At 37.6% G+C, this 20833-nt stretch overlaps 1 protein-coding gene across 4 annotated transcripts in view; it reads right to left on the reverse strand.

Moving 5' to 3' along the window:
- Nucleotides 1-689: 689 nt before the first annotated feature.
- The window catches only part of C9orf72 (C9orf72-SMCR8 complex subunit), a 30303-nt gene continuing 10159 nt past the window's right edge, over nt 690-20833 (reverse strand). For all 4 annotated transcript variants that reach the window (XM_051187522.1, XM_051187521.1, XM_051187523.1 and 1 more), the window contains exons 4-11: nt 17840-17935; nt 16822-16886; nt 15150-15222; nt 12955-13071; nt 6395-6630; nt 3566-3623; nt 2606-2715; nt 690-2475 (exon numbers count right to left, since the gene is read on the reverse strand). In XM_051187522.1, the coding sequence (XP_051043479.1) occupies nt 2289-2475; nt 2606-2715; nt 3566-3623; nt 6395-6630; nt 12955-13071; nt 15150-15222; nt 16822-16886; nt 17840-17935 (942 nt within the window). In that variant the 3' untranslated portion in view covers nt 690-2288. The remainder of the gene's footprint in view (nt 2476-2605; nt 2716-3565; nt 3624-6394; nt 6631-12954; nt 13072-15149; nt 15223-16821; nt 16887-17839; nt 17936-20833) is intronic.

Consider the following 20833-nt stretch of genomic DNA (forward strand, 5'->3'; position numbering starts at 1 on the left):
TACTTATGAATAGAATTTTTCTTTTGGAGTGAAAAATGTCTATCTCACTTCTTACTGAACAACTGTATCAGTGACTTGGAAACAGTAAATCAGTATGGATTATATTAATATCACTGTAATAGGAATTTTAAAAATGTGGTGTGCACATATGTTCACATGCTGTGGTCCATGTATACAGGTCAGGGGACAAGCTGTGGGAGTCTCTTCCTTTCACCATGTGGGTCTGTGATTGGGACTCAGGTTGTCACATTTGCCAGCAGGCACTGAACTATCTGAACTATCTCTCTAGCTTCAGTAGGAAAATTTTCAAAGGAGAGTTTAAGAATTATTCTGTATGTGAAATATTAATGTATGATGGGAAAAAACAATCAAGATTCAACACTGGACGTTAAGAGGGAAACTTGTTTTTTAGACAGGGTCATAGAGCCTCATGCAGCTCAGACTGTCCTTGAACTTCTGATCCTCCTGCCCCTACCTCCCAAGTACTGGAATTACAAGCATGCACTATCATACTTGGCAGTTTTATTATTATTTTTTAAATGTAACACTCTATCATTCATAAACTTTGAATGTCTTCTCTGAAAAGATTAAAAACTAGGTTTGGATTCAACATGACTCAGCAAAACAGGAAGCCAACCACGCCCCCTCTCACAGCTGTATTTTTCCTGAATGAAGAACTGAAACAGACATAATTTCAAAAGTATTTTATTCAAAATTCCCCACTTAGGAGAAAGGATATATAACAGTGTTTCACATGCTTCAATAACTTATTTCACTGTACAATTTACATTCTCTATAACACAGTAAACCAGCAAAGGAAAACAACTAGCGCTTAAATAAGACTCTCCTGTGTAAAGCTATGAGTGTGGGACACTAAAAGGTGGAATCTACACACTTTACCATAAGCCATAAGAGTTCATAAGCCATTCTGGTCAGTGTGTGTTTAAAAATAAAGATGCCTACACTTTTTGGATTTGTAATGTCAAAGCCACTGGGACCACTGGGACCTTTCAGAATAGAACTTTTTTTTTTTCCTTGCTAAACTTGGTGGGTGGGGAAAGGGCTCTGTTTTTATCCCTTTTGTAAGAAATAAATATATTCTCCCTTTTACGTTAAGTTGACAGTTTTAAATAAAATACTTATTTGTGTTTATGCATACTCCTATGTCAACACTGCTCTATCACAGAACTGAACTAATCAGTATTTCACAGCCAGTAAGATGGTCAAACATTACAGGAACACACACAGACCACTGAGTTTGCCATAATAGCACCTAGAAAAATAGCACTGGGGTCAAATTTCTCCCATTCTTGTGATGCAGGCAACATGGAAAACACCACAGAATACAGGCAAAAATGGAAGGAAAATGGCAAGAAGCCTTCCTGATATTCTGACCTTGAAAGAAGCTTTATCAGTTCATGTATTCTTGGACACAGTTCACAAGGGCTTCCAAGCCAGGCACATGGTGGACCATGCCCAAGGTAAGTCAGATGGAGATGACCAAGTAGTTTAACCTGACCCTCCGCCAAGAAATCATATTTCCAAGACTGGGAAAGGCACAGGAGGTGCACATCTTAATTTGGCTCAAAAATAATAAAAATTAATTTTAAAAGTTGGCAGCAATTACAATAACAAAACGTCTCTTTCTTTGACAAAGTTACAATAATAAACCAACAAAAAGCATACCATGGTTCATGATATTCAGTGACCACACACAACTGCTTGGCATTTCTATACAGACTGCATCTGAAGGACTAAGTCTATCAAGGAAGGTTTAATAATTGATTTCACATAAAACTCTGCTTTATCAATGTCTATAGTTAAGCTAAGTTCCTTTCTGTGGAACTGAAAATTTGAAAGGGTCTAATTTTCAGTTGTTGCAGAAGTATGTAATTCTACACACCACAGAACACTGAGGGACAGAGAGTGAACTTGCACTGTATCCGTAAAAGCTAACGAGGGTTTCACTATGATACATGTAAACCATTAATCATAAGTTAAAAAAAAAAAAAAAAAACAACAGCAGTTATGTCAAGTTTATATCCTATCATTCATATCTTTAAGAGACAGCAATAGTATTTAGGATGACTGTAAACATAAGTCCCTAAGGGAGTACATCTATTCTAGGAAAATGGACATTCACTGTAAGGCTGTACCTGACACCCCTGTGACAAGTGTAGTGTAACTAATTCCTAGAGCAAGACCCTGGAGGAAGGGTGTGTCCACACCACGGAACTACTGTAACAGCAAGCCTGACTGTGATGAGATGTACACAGAAAACCACATGTTTAAAAAGTCATTAGAACATCACGTTCTTGTACGCTAGTGTAGAAAGGTCTCCCAAAGATGAAAGAGTGAAGGCCTGGCTTAATTTTCTCAGCTAGAGCCATTATTATGTTAAGATCGCCCTCTGCTGTTAAGTCAAGATCTGTCTTCAGGTTCCGAAGAGACTTAAAGGGCTTTTTCCCCTTCTGCCTATAAACAGAACAAACAAACAAACAAACAGACAAAAAAACCAAACATTATAATACAGACACTGTTCAAAGGGAACCAAACAGAAACCTACAATGAATAAAGGTTTTTTCTATAGCAGAACAGGACTCACGTATCGTCCTCTATGTATTTGATTAGTGTCAAGGCCTTTCTGTGAAGAACAAGTAGGAACTGTGCAAGGAAAGTACTCCTGAGAGACAGGCCAGGTTTCAAATGGAAGACCTGTAGGAACACGAGACAATATAGTATATGTACATGTAGCAGCTTCCATGACAATGCTGGCAGGATCTGACACCCATCACCCATTACAGCCACTTCTCACTCCCAAAAGGCAGGGCTATGGCAGTGGCAATGGTCTAGAAACAATGTCAGTTTTCAAGATTTTTCTATTTTAATGTTAAAAATGAACTGAGATTTTGCAATCTACATATGAATGTATCCTTATTTTATAATGTAAAAATCATAATGCCAATTGTTTTAGGTTGTTTGGAGTAAAGGATATGTGGAATTTTATTTCAGCTTCAGAAATGTGGAATTACATGACTATGGATTATCCTTTAACTCTGTACTGTCACACATCACACAGACCCATATCTGGACCTAGTCCTAGTTAACATGAGGACCTCGTTATGTAAAGCCAGGTTATGACACAGGGTCCTGGCCCGATTCCCAGAATGGTATTATGACAAAGCTTTGCTTATGGTTAGAGACGAGTCCCATACAATTCATCACCTTCTCCAAATGTATAACTCAGCAGATATTTTAAAAACTGAGACAATAAAGATGCTACAATTTAAATACAAGTATACTATGTTTAAGAACATTTTCAATTCAATTAAGGCAAACAAAAGCACACCCCCCTTCAATGTAAAAATCTTTAAGGTACAGGGTAGTACTTAAAACAACTACTGGGGTGGGGAATGCTGTTTTTATATAGGCTATTTCCAATTAATAATTCAGAAAGGCCCATAAGCACTTTAATTCTTTGGTTCTTTGTATGTATTCTGCAGGCATATTTTAAAAGAAAACATGCAATGTCACTTTCTCTGGCCATGGCTGGTATCATGTTTACCTGATCCAGGAAGGCTTTCACTAGAGTATCTCTGTGTAAGACATCTTGGAATATATTCCTAAGGAGAAAACAGTCCAAATATTAAATGGTTTTACAGAGTCAGTTTCCATAACCTCTCACTCCAGTCAAAAAGTTAACATTTTATAAACAGATATGTAAGAATATGGGTGTGAATATTTGGAATGCATGCTTAGTTCAGTTTGCATGAGGCCCTGGGTTCAATATTCAGGGCATGCAACACACACACACACACACACACACACACACACAAACTCATTTTAACTAAAGGGGACATTTGTATATTACTGTTGTCGTTTTCTAGCCAGTATAAGCTGAGTATACCCTAGAAGGGCACATGTCTATCTGTCAATGAGTTTTGGAACCCACACCTTACACTTTGGGTTTATGTCAAGAGACTTACTACCTGTAAATATGAATCAGCAACTCAGAAAGTTACTACTATCTCAGCAATGACTGGCATGTAAAGCCCAGACAAATGGCCAATGGAAGTGAACTCAGTCAGTACAGGTCAGAGAAGATGCTGACTGATATTATTATTATTATTATTATTATTTTCCTCAGACCCCATTCCCTTTCATTGTTTCTCTTCCATCTTCCCTAGGCTATTGTACTCATGTCAGAGGGAAAATAACATATTTATTATGACAAGACAAATGAAAAGCAAGACTGAGATAGTAGAGATCACAATACACCTGGATAGGAACAGCAGAGGAATAGGCAGAAACAAGTGGAAAGCACTGCAGTTTCTTAGCCTCAGGAGATGAGTGTGCAAGCTAGAGAAAGAAACCAAGAAGGGGAAATACCAGCATTTCATGACAGCACTGGGCAGTGATAACATAGTCACTGGGCTTCCTGGACAGGTTAGGACTTAAGTCCACCACTTTCTAACTTCTGTTTTACCGAATAAAAATCTGAATCACAAAAGAGCTGAAAAAGCAAAGACTATCTCCAGGGAGAACACGTACTTCTTTTTTTGTTTTCTTTGTGACAGGGTTTCTCTGTAGCTTTGCAGCCTGTTTTGGAACTTGCTCTGTAGACCAGGCTGGACTCAAACTCACAAAGATCTGCCTGCCTCTACCTCCTGAGTGCTGGGATTAAAGGCATGTGCCACCACTTCCAGGCTAAGAAATACTTTAATGTATTGTAAGTGAATGCTTTTATCTTTAAAAGGTTAAAATTAAAAATTGGGGATGTGACTCAGTTGTACAGCAATTGTCCAGCATGTGTGAACCCCCAAATCTGAACTCTCAAACCTCCTAGACTTAAAAGTGAATATTATTTAAAACATGCTAATACTAACATGAGTCCACAATAATAGAAGTTAAAATATAATTTTCTCGTTTAAAATATTTTTTGACAATTTTATATTCAAAACATTTACTTAGAACTGGAAATAAAGTTCTAAAATTTGTAACATTATTTTGTCATGCCAGAAGAGCTGACAAATTGCTTTTGTCAAATCAGCCAAACAAACATTCAAAAACAAAAACACAGAGTGCAAAATCTATTCAATTCTACATTTTTCTGAGAAGAGACTCTAAGCAATTGACTAAAAGAATAATTAACAGGACTTCAAGTATATTAGTTATGAGGAAGATACTGGCATGCTGACTTAGTGAGAAGACTTCTACAAGTCTCCCAAGATTGCAAGAATGTGAACTGGTGAATTGAGATTTCAAACTGACTAATTGGTTTTCTGAAGCAATTCCTTTCAACATTTCTCAGCAGTAAAAAGAGCTTGGGAGAGCTATGCAAGAGGGCTCTCGAACCTGCTGGAGCCTCTGGGCATCATGTTCCTGTTTGTGCTCCTGGCCAGAAGTTTAATGTGGCCACGAGTGCACCCCATGTCTCTTGTTTCAGTTCTGCTTTCTTTTTCAGAGACATAGGCTACATACATTTGCTCCAAATTTACTGCTGCCTAAAACCCTTCAACCCACATAATCACAGTGAACATATTTTGAGTATATTCTAAAGACTGTCACTATTCAAGCCCTTAATTAAGTCAAGTGAACAGTAATACCATATCAGTTCTTTTTCTCCTAATCAATCCAATACTTACATATTGCCTTTTACTTTGCTGATCACATTTTCTGGTAAGAAATAAAAATCAAAATGTACAATGCAAAGGAAAAGAGTGTTCTTTTCATATATATCAACTATTTGTTTTTATATTCATCTCTAAGAAAAAAAGCATTGAATTATTGCAGTTTAGCATACAAGGATGTACAATGACCAATAAACACTAAATTATCAGCAGGAGGAGCTGGCATTTTCTGACTGGTAACTGTTAACCTTGGCACTTCACTAAGTAACTAGGAGTTCAGTATGCATTTATATTTTTGGTTGTGAGTCTAGCTTTTAATGGCTGAGCCATCCCTCCAGCCCTCAGTATGTATTTATTAAACATTTGTTTTTAGAGGAAATCTTAACCTGTCTTACAGGAAATAATATTTTAAGAAATGAAGATTTTAAGCCACCTCTAATCCTAGCACTTGGGAGGTAGAGTCAGGTGGTATGTATGTATGTGTGTATGGGGTTAGCCTGGTCTATACAGTGAGGTCCAGGCTAGTTCCAGTGAGTTCTCAATGGGCCATATATATTGCTGCCCAGTAAGAATTTGTTTAATAATAATAGTAATAATTTAAAAATTAAAAAATAAAAGAAAAAAAAGTGGCTGATTAAATACTTCTTCAAGCATCATTATGCCTGTCACATTTCTTTCTTTTAAACACTACTTGCATGGTTTTTACTTGTTAATGACAAAAGTTTTCTGTTTGACAACGACACCCAAACCCAAGGGTCACATACAAATCAGGGGTGAAGCTTTCATCTGTGTAGATGATGGTGTCCTGAGCCATGTCCTCTTCTGACGTTGCCCTCCAGAAGGCTGTCAGTTCTGATCTCATGTATCTGCGTTGATTATAAATGTGTTCGTGACACGGTGGCATTTGCTTAACAGTATTGACATCCACATCGATGTGCGTGGTTGGATAAGGGGCATACATAACTTGCCGGAAGGGTAGTACAAAGCTTCCTGTTGCATCCTGTAAAAATGAGGAGAAAACTTACTGGCTACGTGCCAAATGAGAAGCCATTTAAAAATAATGTAAAAATGATAATAAGAGATGCAAATCTTGTATATCTCATATAAAGCTCTTTCAGAAATAAACATTCAAGAGGTTACTATATTACATTCCAGACACCACAGTTTCGGCTTACAGTGAAAGGAGTATATAGTGTACCATTCAAAAAGTGGGTCAGGCCAGGTGATGGTGGCACACACCTTTAATCCCAGTTCTTGGCAGAGGAAGGTAGACCTCTGTCAGTTAGAGGCCAGCCTGGTCCCTGTCTAGAAAAAAGAAAAAAGAAAAAAAAAAAAATTACAAAGACCTGGGCCAATCATTAATGGTGATTAGTTGCTAGTCTGTAAAATATGATTGCCTTTCTTTCTCAATAGTTTTATCCCACCTGTATCTAAACAAATATGTATATTAATAGATAAAATATTTGTCCCTTTCTAATTAGTAGGGCAGCCAGTTACCATGTAACAAATACCTGCTGTGTATGTGGTTATTGTGCTAAGTGATGTGAACAGAAGATAAAGGCTGCCTAAATCTTTTACTCTTAAAAGACTACGGTTGCCCAGCGGTGGTGGCACACACTTTAATCCCAGCACTTGGGAGGCAGAGGCAGGTAGATCTCTGTGAGTTTGACACCAGCCTGGTCTACAAGAGATAGTTCCAGAGCAGCCTCCAAACCCTGTCTTGAAAACCAAAAACAAAAGGCTAGGACAACCACTATATATCAAGGTATTTTCTGGAAAGCTACACAATTTAGCTTTGCTTGGAGAACTCTTGTGTTTCATTCAATCACAGTTTTGCATTTCCCCTGTGCATCTAGTAATAGTAAGAGTACATAACAACATAAGTGACAGTAACAGTACACAAGTAGCAGTACATAACTGAACAAGGCGGTGATAGAAGTCCTGTGTACTTCATTGTGCCTTTAAGAAAAATCGATAAACTTGATATTTGTAAAGTTAAAATTAGAAATGTGTTTTCTTTAGTTCTGAGCTCATGGCAGGTACATGATTTGAAACCCCAAAGCTGATTTTCATTTTGGGGGTGAAAATGGAGATCGAAATCAGGGCCTTCAACTTTCTAAGTCAGCAGTTCTCAACCCTTGAGGGTGAATGACCCTTTCACAGGGTCATGTATCAGATTATTGAGAGAGAGAGAGAGAGATCCTGACAGGAGACACAAACATTCCTTTGAATCAGAAGCCAGATTCTTCCTGGCCTGGCCACTTTGGACTTTTTTGTTTGGTTTTTGAGACAGGGTTTCTCTGTGTAACCTTATCTGTTCTGTAGACCAGGCTGGCCTTGAACTCAGAGAGATCTGACTGTCTCTACCTCTTGAGTGCTGGGATTAAAGGCATGTGCCATCATCACCTGGCCTGCTTTGGACTTCTAATGCCCTTCAGCAAGCAGGAGTGTTAGGAGGGATGACTGACCCAGATTACCACATGGAAATTGGATTGCTTCTCCACAATGGAGGTAAGAAGGATTATGTCTGGAGTGCAGGAGGTCCTTTATGGTGTCTCTTGGTGCTACCACTTCCTGTGGTTAAAGTCAATGGGAAACTACCACAGGCTAATCCAGGCAGGATGTTTTCTGTCCTTAATTTCTTTATAATGTTATATAATACCAATTGAGATAATATCAATGGTCATCATACTTAAGTTTGAGATACTAAAAGAACACTGCCACCTATTAAATTTATAATATGTTTGCATTTGTATGAGGGATAGTTCTATCACGTTAGGCATAATTACAACCTAGTCAAATAGAGAATGTATTTATGATTGCATGTGAAATACATACATGCTATATCATGTTTAGGTGTTGTTATGACTTGATTATTGTTTTCATTTGGAAATTAATCATGACAAAGATATGATTGTATGTCAAGTTGACAAGGGTGAACTTCCATGTTAACTTGATTACATCTGGAACTTAAAATCCAAAAATGGAGGGCATGCCTGGGGATATTTTGTTTAATTTGAAGTAAGAAGATCCACTTCTAATCTGGATCTTTAAGGTAGGGAAATATGCCTTTAATTTAGATCATTTGAGCTAGGAAAAGACACCATTTAAAAATTTAATTCCTTCCCCAAATTAATGCCACTTAAAACTACATTTAATCCAGATCTTTAATCCAGATCTACTCTGGGTCATGCCTTATGCTAGAAGCCCATATAAGGACTCAGAAGAAGGAAGCTTTTGCTCTTTGCCTGCTTGCCCTTGCCTTACTAGCAAATACATTCCTTCAGTAGCATTAGAGCCACTTCTTTTGGATTCGCCCATATTCTGAGCCTTCTACTCTCACAGACTGAGAAACTTCTGAATTCTTGGACTTGCTGTTCACAGCTCTTCACTGTCAAATTAGTTGGACTGTACCCAACTAAGTCATTTGAGATAGAGATTTATTTTATAAGGTTTGTTACTCTAGAGTCCCTGACTAATACACATCCATCTATCCATCCATTCAATCAACACAGAGCAATTGTGTTTGCAGAGTACAGTGTGACATTTCAAAACATGCATACAAAGTGTATGATTTACTCGGTGTCATATCTATCACCCCTGATAGTTATCATTTTCTTTTGTTAGCAACACTCAAAATCCCCCTTATGAGATATTTTAAAAAATAAAACTAGAGTTGAGGTGATGGCTCAGTGGCCAAAGTGCTAACTGCTGTGCAAACATGAGGACCCAACCTGTGTTAGGATCCCCAGCATATATGTAAAAGTCAGATGCAGCAGCTTGTGTATATAACTCAATGTTGGTTTGTGTGTGTGTAGGTCGATCTCAGGGCCTCGCTAATCAGCTGGTCTAGTCATAGTCAGCCTAGGTTCAGTGAGAGACCCTGCCTAAAAAAACTGGAGATTGATAGTCAAATGCCCTGTATTAACCTCTGTCCTACACATTTCTCTCTCTCCTATACACTAAATAGAAAAATAGAATCGACTGTCATAATTATTCCACAGTACAAGAGAACATTATAAATTATTCTTGTTATGCAACTGTAGTCATAAGCCTAATGATCATTCTCTCTCTCTTCAGCCCCTCCCCAGTACCCCTTCTATGTTTTGGTAATTCTTTTACCTTCCACTTCTACAACACAAATGTTTTAGCTTTTACATATAAATTATATACAGCATTTATCTTTCTGTGCCTGGCTTATTTCACTTAACATAATGTCCTCTAGTATCACCCATGTTGCAGAAAACAATTGACTTTCCTTTTTGTGATTAAATATCCCATTGTGCACATGTACCATTTTTTTTTCATCCATTCATTTGTGGATGGACATTTAAATTGATCCTATATGCCTGCTGCTGTAAACATGTTAGTGCAGGTGTTTCATCCACATAATGATTTCATTTTCTTTAAGGATTTGCCCAATGGTGAGCTACCTAGATCATATGTCTAATTGCTCATTTATTATAGTGCTGAACCTTGTATGCTCCAGGAGAGTGCTCTATCACATCTAGTTTTTTTAAAATGCCATACTGTTCTCAATAACTTGATAATGTAAATTAATAATTTACATTCCATCAGTGATGTGACAAGTGTCCTTTCCCCATATCCCCATAAACTTGAAAGTGTTTATTCCATTGTTGTTCATAATACCCATCTACAGAGGGTAATATCTCATGGTTGTTTTGAATTTACCTTATGCTGAACACCACTTTATATATTTACCAGTTATTTTCAGATCTTCTTTGGAGAGGTCCACTCCATCAGGCTACTTACTCATTTGCTTTGTTGAGACACTTATATTAACTGTCTGATGAATTGTTTACAAGTATTTTTCTTATCCTATATGCTCTCACTTCACTCTGCTGACTGCTTTCTTGGTTGTGCAAAAGTTTTTTAGTTTGATGTACTCTGTCAATTTTTTTGGCTTGTTGCTTATGATTTTAGGCTACAAAACAAACAAACAAAAAAGCCAAGCAAACCAAATCCCTTTCCCAGATCAATGTCCTGAAGCATTTCTTGTTGAGTTTACTTCTAATAGTTTGTATACAGGCTCTCAGTTTAAAGCACCTGATCCAGTTTGATTTGTGTCTGGCAAGAAAGGAGCCACTTTTGCTTTTCTACACAGGATGACCAGTTTTCCCAGAAGGCCCACCGCAAAAGACCCCCCTTTCTTTCCCTTTCTTTGATGTGCATTTTTTTTTCCCCCTAGACAGGGTTTTTCTGTGTAGCTTTGGAGCCTGTTCTGGAACTCACTTTGTACACCAGGCTGGTCTTGAACTAACAGAGATCCACCTGTCTTTGCCTCCCAAGTGCTGGGATTAAAGGTGTGTCCCACCACTGCCTGGCTACTCTGATGTGCATTCATATTGTAACCATCAGAATACAGTCACCATAAACCTGAGGATTTCAATCTCGGTTTTTGATTCTGTTCTACTGGAGTTTGTGTGAAGTCCGATATTTCTACGTTACTAGCTTTGTTCTTTTTGCATTAGATTGCTTTGCCCACTCTGTATCTGTATTAATCAGATTTTAATTAATATGAGAAAATCAGCTTTAAGGAGGAAATACCTCTTCTGACTCACTGTTTCAGTCTATGGTCATAGTCATACTTTGGGCCCATGGAGAGGCAGAACATCATGGCAAGACATGCAGGGAGGAGCCTGGATGGGCAGGAGTGAGGGTACAGGCCAGGTTCCTACTATACCCCTCAAGGGCATGCCCTCAGTGATTTACTGTCTCTTGACATTCCAAAATTCCTAACATTTTCACCACTTCTCAACAATAGCACCAACTCAGATGGAGTGCTTAACATAGTATGTGAGCCTTTGGGGACACTGTGGTTCCAAATGGCAGCAAATGCAGGGGTGTTGCTTTTAGTTCTGTGAAGAACATCTTTGTATGCTCTCCATACAATTCTGCACCAATTCTGCAGAGAGCTCTGGACTGGATAGATGTTTTAGCAACAGTCTTTCAATCCATCAATACTAGATGTCTTTCATTTGCCCATTTTTATTTCTTTCACCAGTACTTTCTAATTTCTGTAGCAGACATCATTCACTTCTTGGGTAAAATTATTCATTTTTTTTTTGTAGCTACAGGGAGTGGAACTACTTCCTTCATTTTTTTTTTTTTTTTATTTAGCAATCATTACAGGCACACACAAAAAAAGTTGACTTTTTTTAAGTTGTACAAGATGCATCCTGTACATTTATAGCATTCTTTTGGTGGAGGCTAGGGCATGAAGCATGTTAGGCAAACACTCTACCACTGAGGTATAGCCTCAGCCTGGAGTCTATGCTTTTCTGCACTGGCAAAGACTTATGACACTAGCCTGAATAAAAGCAGTGAAACGTAGACATCATTATCTTATTCTTGATCTTGGAAACAATGACTTCAGCTTTTCCTTATTTGGTATAATGCTGTTTGCAGGTCTGTTGAATATAGCCTTTGCTTTACAGAAGTAGGAATATCCCTTGAATATGTTTATTTAGGGTACCTGCAACAATACTCACTTTGTTTTCTTTCATTTTTCTATGCTTACATCCTTAAGAATAACCACGAAAGACCTGCAGTGACCATGAAGAGCTACTTCTTTATGGCTGTGTGTGTGTTTGTGTGTGTGTACACACATATACATGCACGTAAGTGTGGTATGCATGTGCATAAGAGTGTTCACGTGTGTTGAGTGTACATATGTCTGTATGTGCACATGTATGTTGTACGCATGTATGTGGAAAACTGAGTTTGATGTCTGGAATTTTCCTTGATTGCTCTTCCACCCTATTCTATTTTGAGGTAGAGTCTTTCAATCAAACCCACAGCTTGCTGGAAAAATAGTTATTTCTACTTAATTATTGAAAAAAATTGCTAATTTATACTTATCTGTTTTACTTGAAAATGAACCAAATTTAATATAAAACATTAAAAATGTAAGTACTAGACACAGACATTTTGCATAAGCTTTAAAAGACTTAACTTTTAGAAATGAGTAAGTATGGTACATATCCAAATATCCTCAGTAAGCAAAAGAAATATTACCATTTCAGAGGCTCAGTCTGATTCAAGCATGTGTTTAAAAAGAAAATACTGAGGCTAGACACACAGCTAGAGGGAATACAATCCCGTGGTGCTTCATGGATGACACCAACTATAAATCCATGAGAAATATACTCCATGTTCAGAACTATTAAAAGAAACCAGTTCCAAGACAACTAAAAATATGATACATTAAATGCTAACAATATACTTTACAAAGATTCTTAGTAATTATTCTTAAAGTTTGTTTTTACTTACAGCTTCACATATGATAAATGGTTAAGTTTACCTTTAGCAGGCCTTGTACAAAGAGTCCCGATTCATATTTAAAGGAGGATTCTGCTTCACACAGCCTGGAGCATTTCCTCTCTGCTGGAGTCAGAAAAAGGCATAACGTTCTCACTATCTAGAGAAGAAAAGATTTAGTATTGAAATGTGAAATAAAAAGATCAGTTTGATTATGAAAGAAACTTATATTGAAAATTTTGTTGCCATCACTAAAACAGATCCCAAGTAAGGAGTATCCCTTGGTTACCTGCACAGGATCTGGTCAGAACACATACTGCTTACAAAAAGGGGTTTTGTGGCCATTTAAGTTTAGGAAGTAGTTGGTAAATCAACTGCATGGTATCTCAGAACTTGCTGCATTTGAATAAATGTTGTTCTCCAAGTGAACAATATTTGTTCTTTTCCAAATTTATTTGACCCATATCTCAGTGAGAAATAATAACCTAATGCAATAATTGACTGAACCTCTATCCAGCAACAACTGCTTTTCAAGTAGGCAAAGAGCTCTGGGAAGGAACTCCATGTGTTTAAATGAGGGGGTCACCATCTGATGAAGCACAAGCCTTGCTACAATGAACAATAGGGACTTCTAAACTTTCCCCAGAAAAAACTACAAAGTTTCACTTGAAACAAGTACATGTGGTGGGGGTATAGAAGTCCTGACACTAAGAAGAGGTGACCTAGCTCTGTTATTAGGGAACAGTAAGTGCCATGTAAGTGTGAGTACACACAATTCTGATCATATTGTCAGACAGCTTGAAGACAGTGGTTTTCAACTAGAGTAGTGACAACTTGTCTGTCAAAATAAAAAGACAAAAGACAAGCTATTCAACTGAAAAGAAGATGAAAGATGAGAATGTATTTAATAAATAAAGCCCAAACCATGGGGCTTTTTTCCTTCACAAAGCCAACCAAGATGCCCCACCCTCCATGGAACCTATGGCTCCCAGCAACTCAAATGGAAAGCTACTTTTGGGGTCACACATGACAGCCCCAAATGAGAGGTTTATTGTTCTGTTATAAATGGTCGAATGAGAAATATAAATCTGGCAAATTAAAGTTCATATAAGTACACAGGAATTGCTTGTAAAAGAAAAGATAATTCAGTAAAGCAAATCATCATCCCTAACATATTTACATGTTAAACTTTTTGAAAAAAATTAATATGAATTTTAATAATCAAGTTGATATGAATATATGTTTATATATCTTTAGTGACTATAAAGACAGCTGCACACTTTTGGCACTAACCTTGAGGAAATCTCTGATCACTTATCAATCCTCCAGCATGTATGTGTAGCTCTTTTAGGGAGCTACCCTAAAAGATTCCCTGAAAAGGTAGTTTTGTAGTGTAAGACACACCTACATCCAAGCTCAAGTCTCTTAGTTCAATGCTGACCTTTCTATCACTTCCCTGACAACAAGGAAATTAATGATTTATGTGTTCCCCATTATGTATGTAGTGACAGACTCATATATTTCACACGGCACCTCCAGAATGAATGAATTATTTAACCTGCTCTTTTATATTATCTACTTCTTCCTACTCTCAAACTGTTTTGTTGTCTAAGCCAGGGTGTTCTATATAACAGTCCTGGCTGCCCTGGAACCTGCTCTAATATTTGTTTTAATCTTGGTACTTCACAGTTATAATCACAAATATAGTTTCCTATTACCTCACATATCCAATAACAAGTTGTTTAGTAGGCAAAATCATGCAGGAATGAAAAAGCAACTGGGAAATAGAAGAAAAATATTTGAAAAATATCTCATTTAAAGGCCAGGCAAGATAGTGCATACTTTTAATCTCAGGATTGGGAAGAAGAGGCAAGTGTACTGTGAGGAGTTTGAGACTAGCTGGATCTACATAGAGAGCTACAGTCCAACCCAGACTATATAGGGAGATCCTTCTGAAAAAACAACAACAAAGCAAAAACAAAAAAACAAACAAACAAAAAAAAACAATTTATGATCAACTGAGAGTAATGAATTATCAAAATCCAAGTGGTAATTAATTGAATTCATACACATTTTACTACAGTCATTTTTGCTAGATGTATCAGAGTAATTTGGTAAACTTACATTGCCTCCTCATGCTATTAGGGTATTCCAATTGCAGCCTAATATTTAAATGATAATCCACGACATGCTAGCAGTATGAAAGTCAGATCTTATTTGATTTGTAAAAGGAATTACCTTGTTCACTTTCTCTGCACTGCTGCCTACTACCACAGAGCAGCCACAGGTCTGCAGATGTGAGCTGATGGCACTGCAGGTTAATTAAAACACGGCAGGATTACAACCTCACAAACGAGAGAAATGAACGAGCTTTACTTGACCAACACCGAAGCTATCAGACGATGTTATCTTTTATTTGTATAAAACCGCGTTTTCCAGGGGCCTTTCACAGACATATTATTTGAATCTTAAAACAACCAGATGGCACACTGGTTAAGAGTGCTTGCTGCTCTTGTAGAGAAGATCCAGCACTCACATGAACACTCACAAGCATCTAATTCCATGAAATCCAAAGCCCTCTTCTGGCCTTCCTATAGGTACACACGTAGTGCTCATACATGTATGGAGGTACTTAAACACACATACAATTAAATAAATTTTAAAGAAAAAGATACCCCAGTTAGTTAGTAGAATGCTATCACTTTACAGTAATTTCTTTAAAGACATATGAAAACAATATACAGATGGCTGACACTAGCAAACTCTAAAGTGCTTCCGATTCAAGCCATTAAGACCTTTTCTGCTGAAGACACTTGGCATTTCATTGTGAGCTTAAAGGAAGAGAATATATATCTAGAGGTAAATACTTAAAAAAAAATGCTCATTTATTTCTCATTTGTAACAACAAAAGCTGGTGACAGTCTGCAAATTGTACATGGAGGAGACCACAACAGCAGATGGGGTACACAGGTAGAACTGTCATTACTGCAGATGAGCACACAGGTGCTCGGTAAGCATTGGCTCCTCCACTTACTCTCTTTTGTAGAGCAAGTATAAATAGAAAACATTAGCCATTGATTACTGAGGGAGCTGATGTGCCTGGAACTGTCCTAGGTGCTTTATACAATTCATTTCACCCAGTGTTTACAATGAACCTCTAACAATAGCTGGTGGCACACACCTTTAATCCCAGGAGGCAGAGGCTGGAGAATTTCTGTGAGTTCAAGGCCAGTCTGGTCTACAGAGTGAGTTCCAGAACAGCCAGGGCTGTTATATATATAGAAAAGCCCTGTCTTGGAAAACAAAATAAAACAACCAAACCAAATGAAAAAAAAAAAAAAAAAGATGTTATCACTATTCACATTTTATAGGTAAGAAAATGGAGGTACAGCTTTGGGTAGCTAGCTTGACTAAGCTGACCCAGCTGTAACCCAGACAACTTTAAGCAGTTTGGTTTTAGGGCTGATGCTCTTAAGTATTAAATTCCACAGTTACATGAAAAATACCAGTCCAAAATATGAATGATTTCTATTTCTAGACATACAGAGTTCACAAAAATTTATAGTGCAACTCAATTTGATAGGTTTCTAAGATTTATCTTTAATGAGAATTACAGGAAAAAAGAAGAATCAAACAAAGACTAGAAGTTCTCTTGCTACTATGGAAACTGAGCATTTTTAGATTGTGGAAGTGGTAACATCAGATATGTCCCTACTGTACAAATGTAAACAATACACTGTATAGTGTAAACAATGCACATGTGAGCAACAGTTCAAATGCGCAATGCTGCCTCTAAATAATTGGAGCAAGTAGATAGTCTATCAATTTTTCCATTAAGTGTTGTCATGGGGAAGCATTAAGATTTTTATCTGCATTACTAAGCATTCAGAAAAAGAAGTAACATTCTTACTTGAGAAGAAAGCCTTCGTGACAGCTGTCACCAATGTCATCATCATTGAGGACTGTATCAGCTATCTAAAAAGGCATACACACAAAGTCAGTCTGTTTACAACAGGGTGAGAGAACTCTTACTTATTACTTATTACTAATACGTCTGCTGATGTCTGGAGTCAGCACGACCCAGCATTCTCATTATGAGCATCAAGAATGCCTATAAAGTACTGTCGCACGGACTTTTCAGAGGAACAAAGGGGAAAGTTGTCCAGGCAGGTTAAACAACAATTTTTACAACTTCCTCCTCCAAGCTATCAGAATCAGGAGACCAAGCTTAATGACAAGCAGCATTAGGAACAGGGTCTAAAGACAGCTACACGTGAGAATGTGCGACTGAAATGTCCTCTATAAATGTCAAAGAACTGGTGAACAGGGAGCTAGAGAAATGGCTCAGTGCTTAAGAGGACCTGAGTTCAATTCCTGGTACACATACATGACAGCTCACAACTATCTGTAACTCCAATTTCTTGGGGATCTGACATACTGTATGCAAATGGCACACAGACACACTTGTCGGCAAAACACCCAAACACATAAAAAAACAAAATAAAAAGAGAAGTTAGAGAATGAGGTACCCACTCACAGCTTAACTGGCACACTGCTCTGTTCAAAAGCACTATATGTAACACTAGTTGCTTCTATAAGAGCCTGGAATTTTCCCCTCTTCTAGGAAATACAAAAGTGGACAAGCAGAGAAGCAAACTAATTTTATCAAAACATGTTTGATTAAAAAATCAAAAACAAAAACAAATAAACCTGTTTGGTAAGAAAATTCAGCATTTTATGTGTGCTTACTGGACTCAAGTTGATACTTTAAATGAATAGTATTATAACATTACACTATTAAAGCAAGAACATTCACACATACACACACACACACAGACACAGACACACACACACACACACACACACACACTCCACCCGAATCACTCAAGGGAATCCATAAAAGAATACAGATGCCCCATGGCAGTTACATCTATTTCTTCAGGAACACTGTGTGACTTCATAGATGCAAGCAGCTCCATCACAGGAATGACTTCCCCAGTAAGCATGGGAATGATACTCTGACCCTGTATCAAACATAACAAAGTGAAGGAAATCACAGTGTGGGTAAGCCAGGTAGTAAAAACATTTTAAATGGATGCAAAGAGTAAAACATCCTCAGAGGGACCTGCTCAACACAGTCCCAAACCAGTTTACCACTCCAGCAACAAGTGTCAAGTATTTTCATGCTCTTTAAACTTATTTTCATTCTTTTAGGAAACATTTTCTTTGATGAGTATGGTTTATTGTTTACTTGTAACAATTAAATTACAATGCCACAATTAGAAAGGATCTTCTTTGGAATTTAGCTAAGACATAAAAGCTCTTGTTGAAGGCCATCGTTATATTTTCCTTTTAAAAAGAGAAAAGTCAAGCATGAAAAGACATTGAATCATTAGAAAGGAACCAGGAAGGCCCCTCTCAACATCCAACCTTCACATTCAGATGACAGAATCTAATCAAGTGCATACTAAAGTTACCTCATAGAGTAAGAATCAGTAAGACAGGTCTCCTTTGCAGAACTTGCCCAACAGTACTACCATTTACTGCATCTCCCAAACATCACTTTAAATTTGCTTTTCTGGCATCTGGCTTGTGCCATTATTGCAGTGTGTGAAAGATGAATGGTACCATTTACTGCCACTTCCCCTGTCTGTTTATGACCACCTAAATGTGATGCTGAAATTGCCAAGTGTTTATCTATCTCAGCTAAACATATTTTAAAATAATTAATCACTTACATTCACTTCAGCAAGTTTTCTTTGTTCACTTAGGTTTCTTGAAATGATTATTTAAACCTCTTACAAATATTTTAAAGTTAGAACCTCAAATTAAGGGCTGAGGATTACATACCACATAGTTAAGCAGAAGAGCTGCCCAGCATGTATGAGGCTCTAGGTCTAATCCTCAGCACACACAAAGAAACAAACAAACAAACAGAAATCCATTTTTAAATCCCTTTATCATGGAGGGCACTCATTTCCTTTGGAAAATTATCCTAATCTAAAAATGTCTATGCAGACACCGCAAGTTTTATTATTTCAAAAAAATTCATCTTACAATAACCTCCCAAATAAAGGACTTATTGTTTCAGTTTTTTAGAGTAATTGCTGAAATGTCTGTTTACAAATACAATTAAGATGTGGCATTCAACAATGTATGTTAAATTTCCTTCCTTGGTCAGTGACTTACTTTGTCAGGTGACATATACGGACGCCAAACCAGGGCTGAAGCTGGTTTAGAGTGCTGTATCACCTTGAACCAGCAGAAAGACTTACAATAGAGCTGTTGCAAACACATTTCATCAGCTATGTAAATATAAAGCAGAAAGGGTGAGAGTATCTCCCCTTGGGTTCTGGCACATACAGCACTTTCAATGTGGACTCTCGGACATTCATCATCACCATGAATAATGAGCAGTCTCACGGGGCTCAACACAAAATATTACAGGACAAATGCAGAAGAAACTGGCTCCTTGGGTTTCTCTAATTTGAACTTCTTCAGGACAATGTTTCCACTTAAAATCTCTTTAATTTATCCTCTGTGTACTTTCTTTCTGACACAGAAAGTAAGGATAATATTTTTAAGTAGAGCCTTAAGAGTAGAAACTCACCCTAGTAAGTACAGGGCTCTGGCTTTGGAGATCAGAATCTCACTAAATGCAAAATTTTATTTGGTTCTAAATTTCCTTCTGTTGAAATGACTCTCCCTAATTACTCCAGAAATACAGTTCAGAGGTCGGTGAAAGTGACTATTCTTGGAGACCCTGCTTACTGATCAACAAACAAGTAAAGATTGGGTTTTTAATCCTTTAGTGTCAAGTCTTTTCCTAGAATATTTCTTTCCTTTTTTGTTTTTGTTTTTGAGACAGCATTTCTCTGTGTAGCCCTGTCTGCCTTGGAACTCGCTGTCCCAGAACTCACAGAGATCCACTTGCCTCTGCCTCCCAAGTGCTGTGATTAATGGTATGTGCCACCATGGCCCAGCCCCTGAAAAGCTATTTATCATTCATAATAGTATAACACATCATTTTATAAAGATCATTTGTGTGTGTGTGTGTGTGTGTGCTTGAGAAGTGTGATGGTGTGAATAGTAATGACCTCCATGGGAGACTCATGTTTGAATGTTTGGCCCATAGGGAGTGGCACTATTAGGAGGTGTGGCCTTGTCGGAAGAAGTACATCACTGGAGGAGGACTCTGAGGACTCATATATGCTCCTGCTGCTTTTGGATTAAGATGCATGGTAGTGGCACAAACCTTATTGTCAGCATTCAGGAGGCAGAGGCAGTCAGATCTCTGAGTTCAAGGCCAGCCTGATCTATAGAGAAAGTTCCAGGATAGTAGTGCTACACATAGAAACCCTGCTTGAAACAAAACAAAATAAAACAAAAGAGATGTATAGTTCCTTGCCAGCATGCCACCTGCCTGTAAGCCAGACCCAATTAAATGTTTTCCTTTATAAGAGTTGCCATAGTCATGGCATCTCTTCACAGCAATAGAAACCTTAACTAAGACACTAGGGATCAAACTGAAGGTTATGCTACCATACTCTCAAATCCTCAGAAATATTTAAAACAATTACTTTTGTCAAGTACCATTCTGTTTCAGTCATGCTAAGGAAAATGAGAGAAAAGGCCACACAGCCATGTTTAAAGACTGGAGTTTTATATGGAGAAATAAGGAGGGTTGGGTGGCATGCCAGGGTAATGGGAAGAAGTAGCTCTTTCCCGATGGGGACTCCTCTCCACTGACATCCATGAGAGGAACTTGTCTGCCCCACACTGATATGGTCTGCATTTAACTTCTACCTGGGAAGCTGTTTCATCATAATCATGTTTTTAAAATTCCAGGATAAACATAGCAGCATTCTCTAGAGTCAGTGTTAACAAGAAGCCTGGATGCTAAGAAGATAAAGAATATTACC

Source organism: Phodopus roborovskii, unplaced genomic scaffold, assembly GCF_943737965.1.
Source record: "Phodopus roborovskii unplaced genomic scaffold, PHOROB, whole genome shotgun sequence".
Classification (NCBI taxonomy): domain Eukaryota; kingdom Metazoa; phylum Chordata; class Mammalia; order Rodentia; family Cricetidae; genus Phodopus; species Phodopus roborovskii.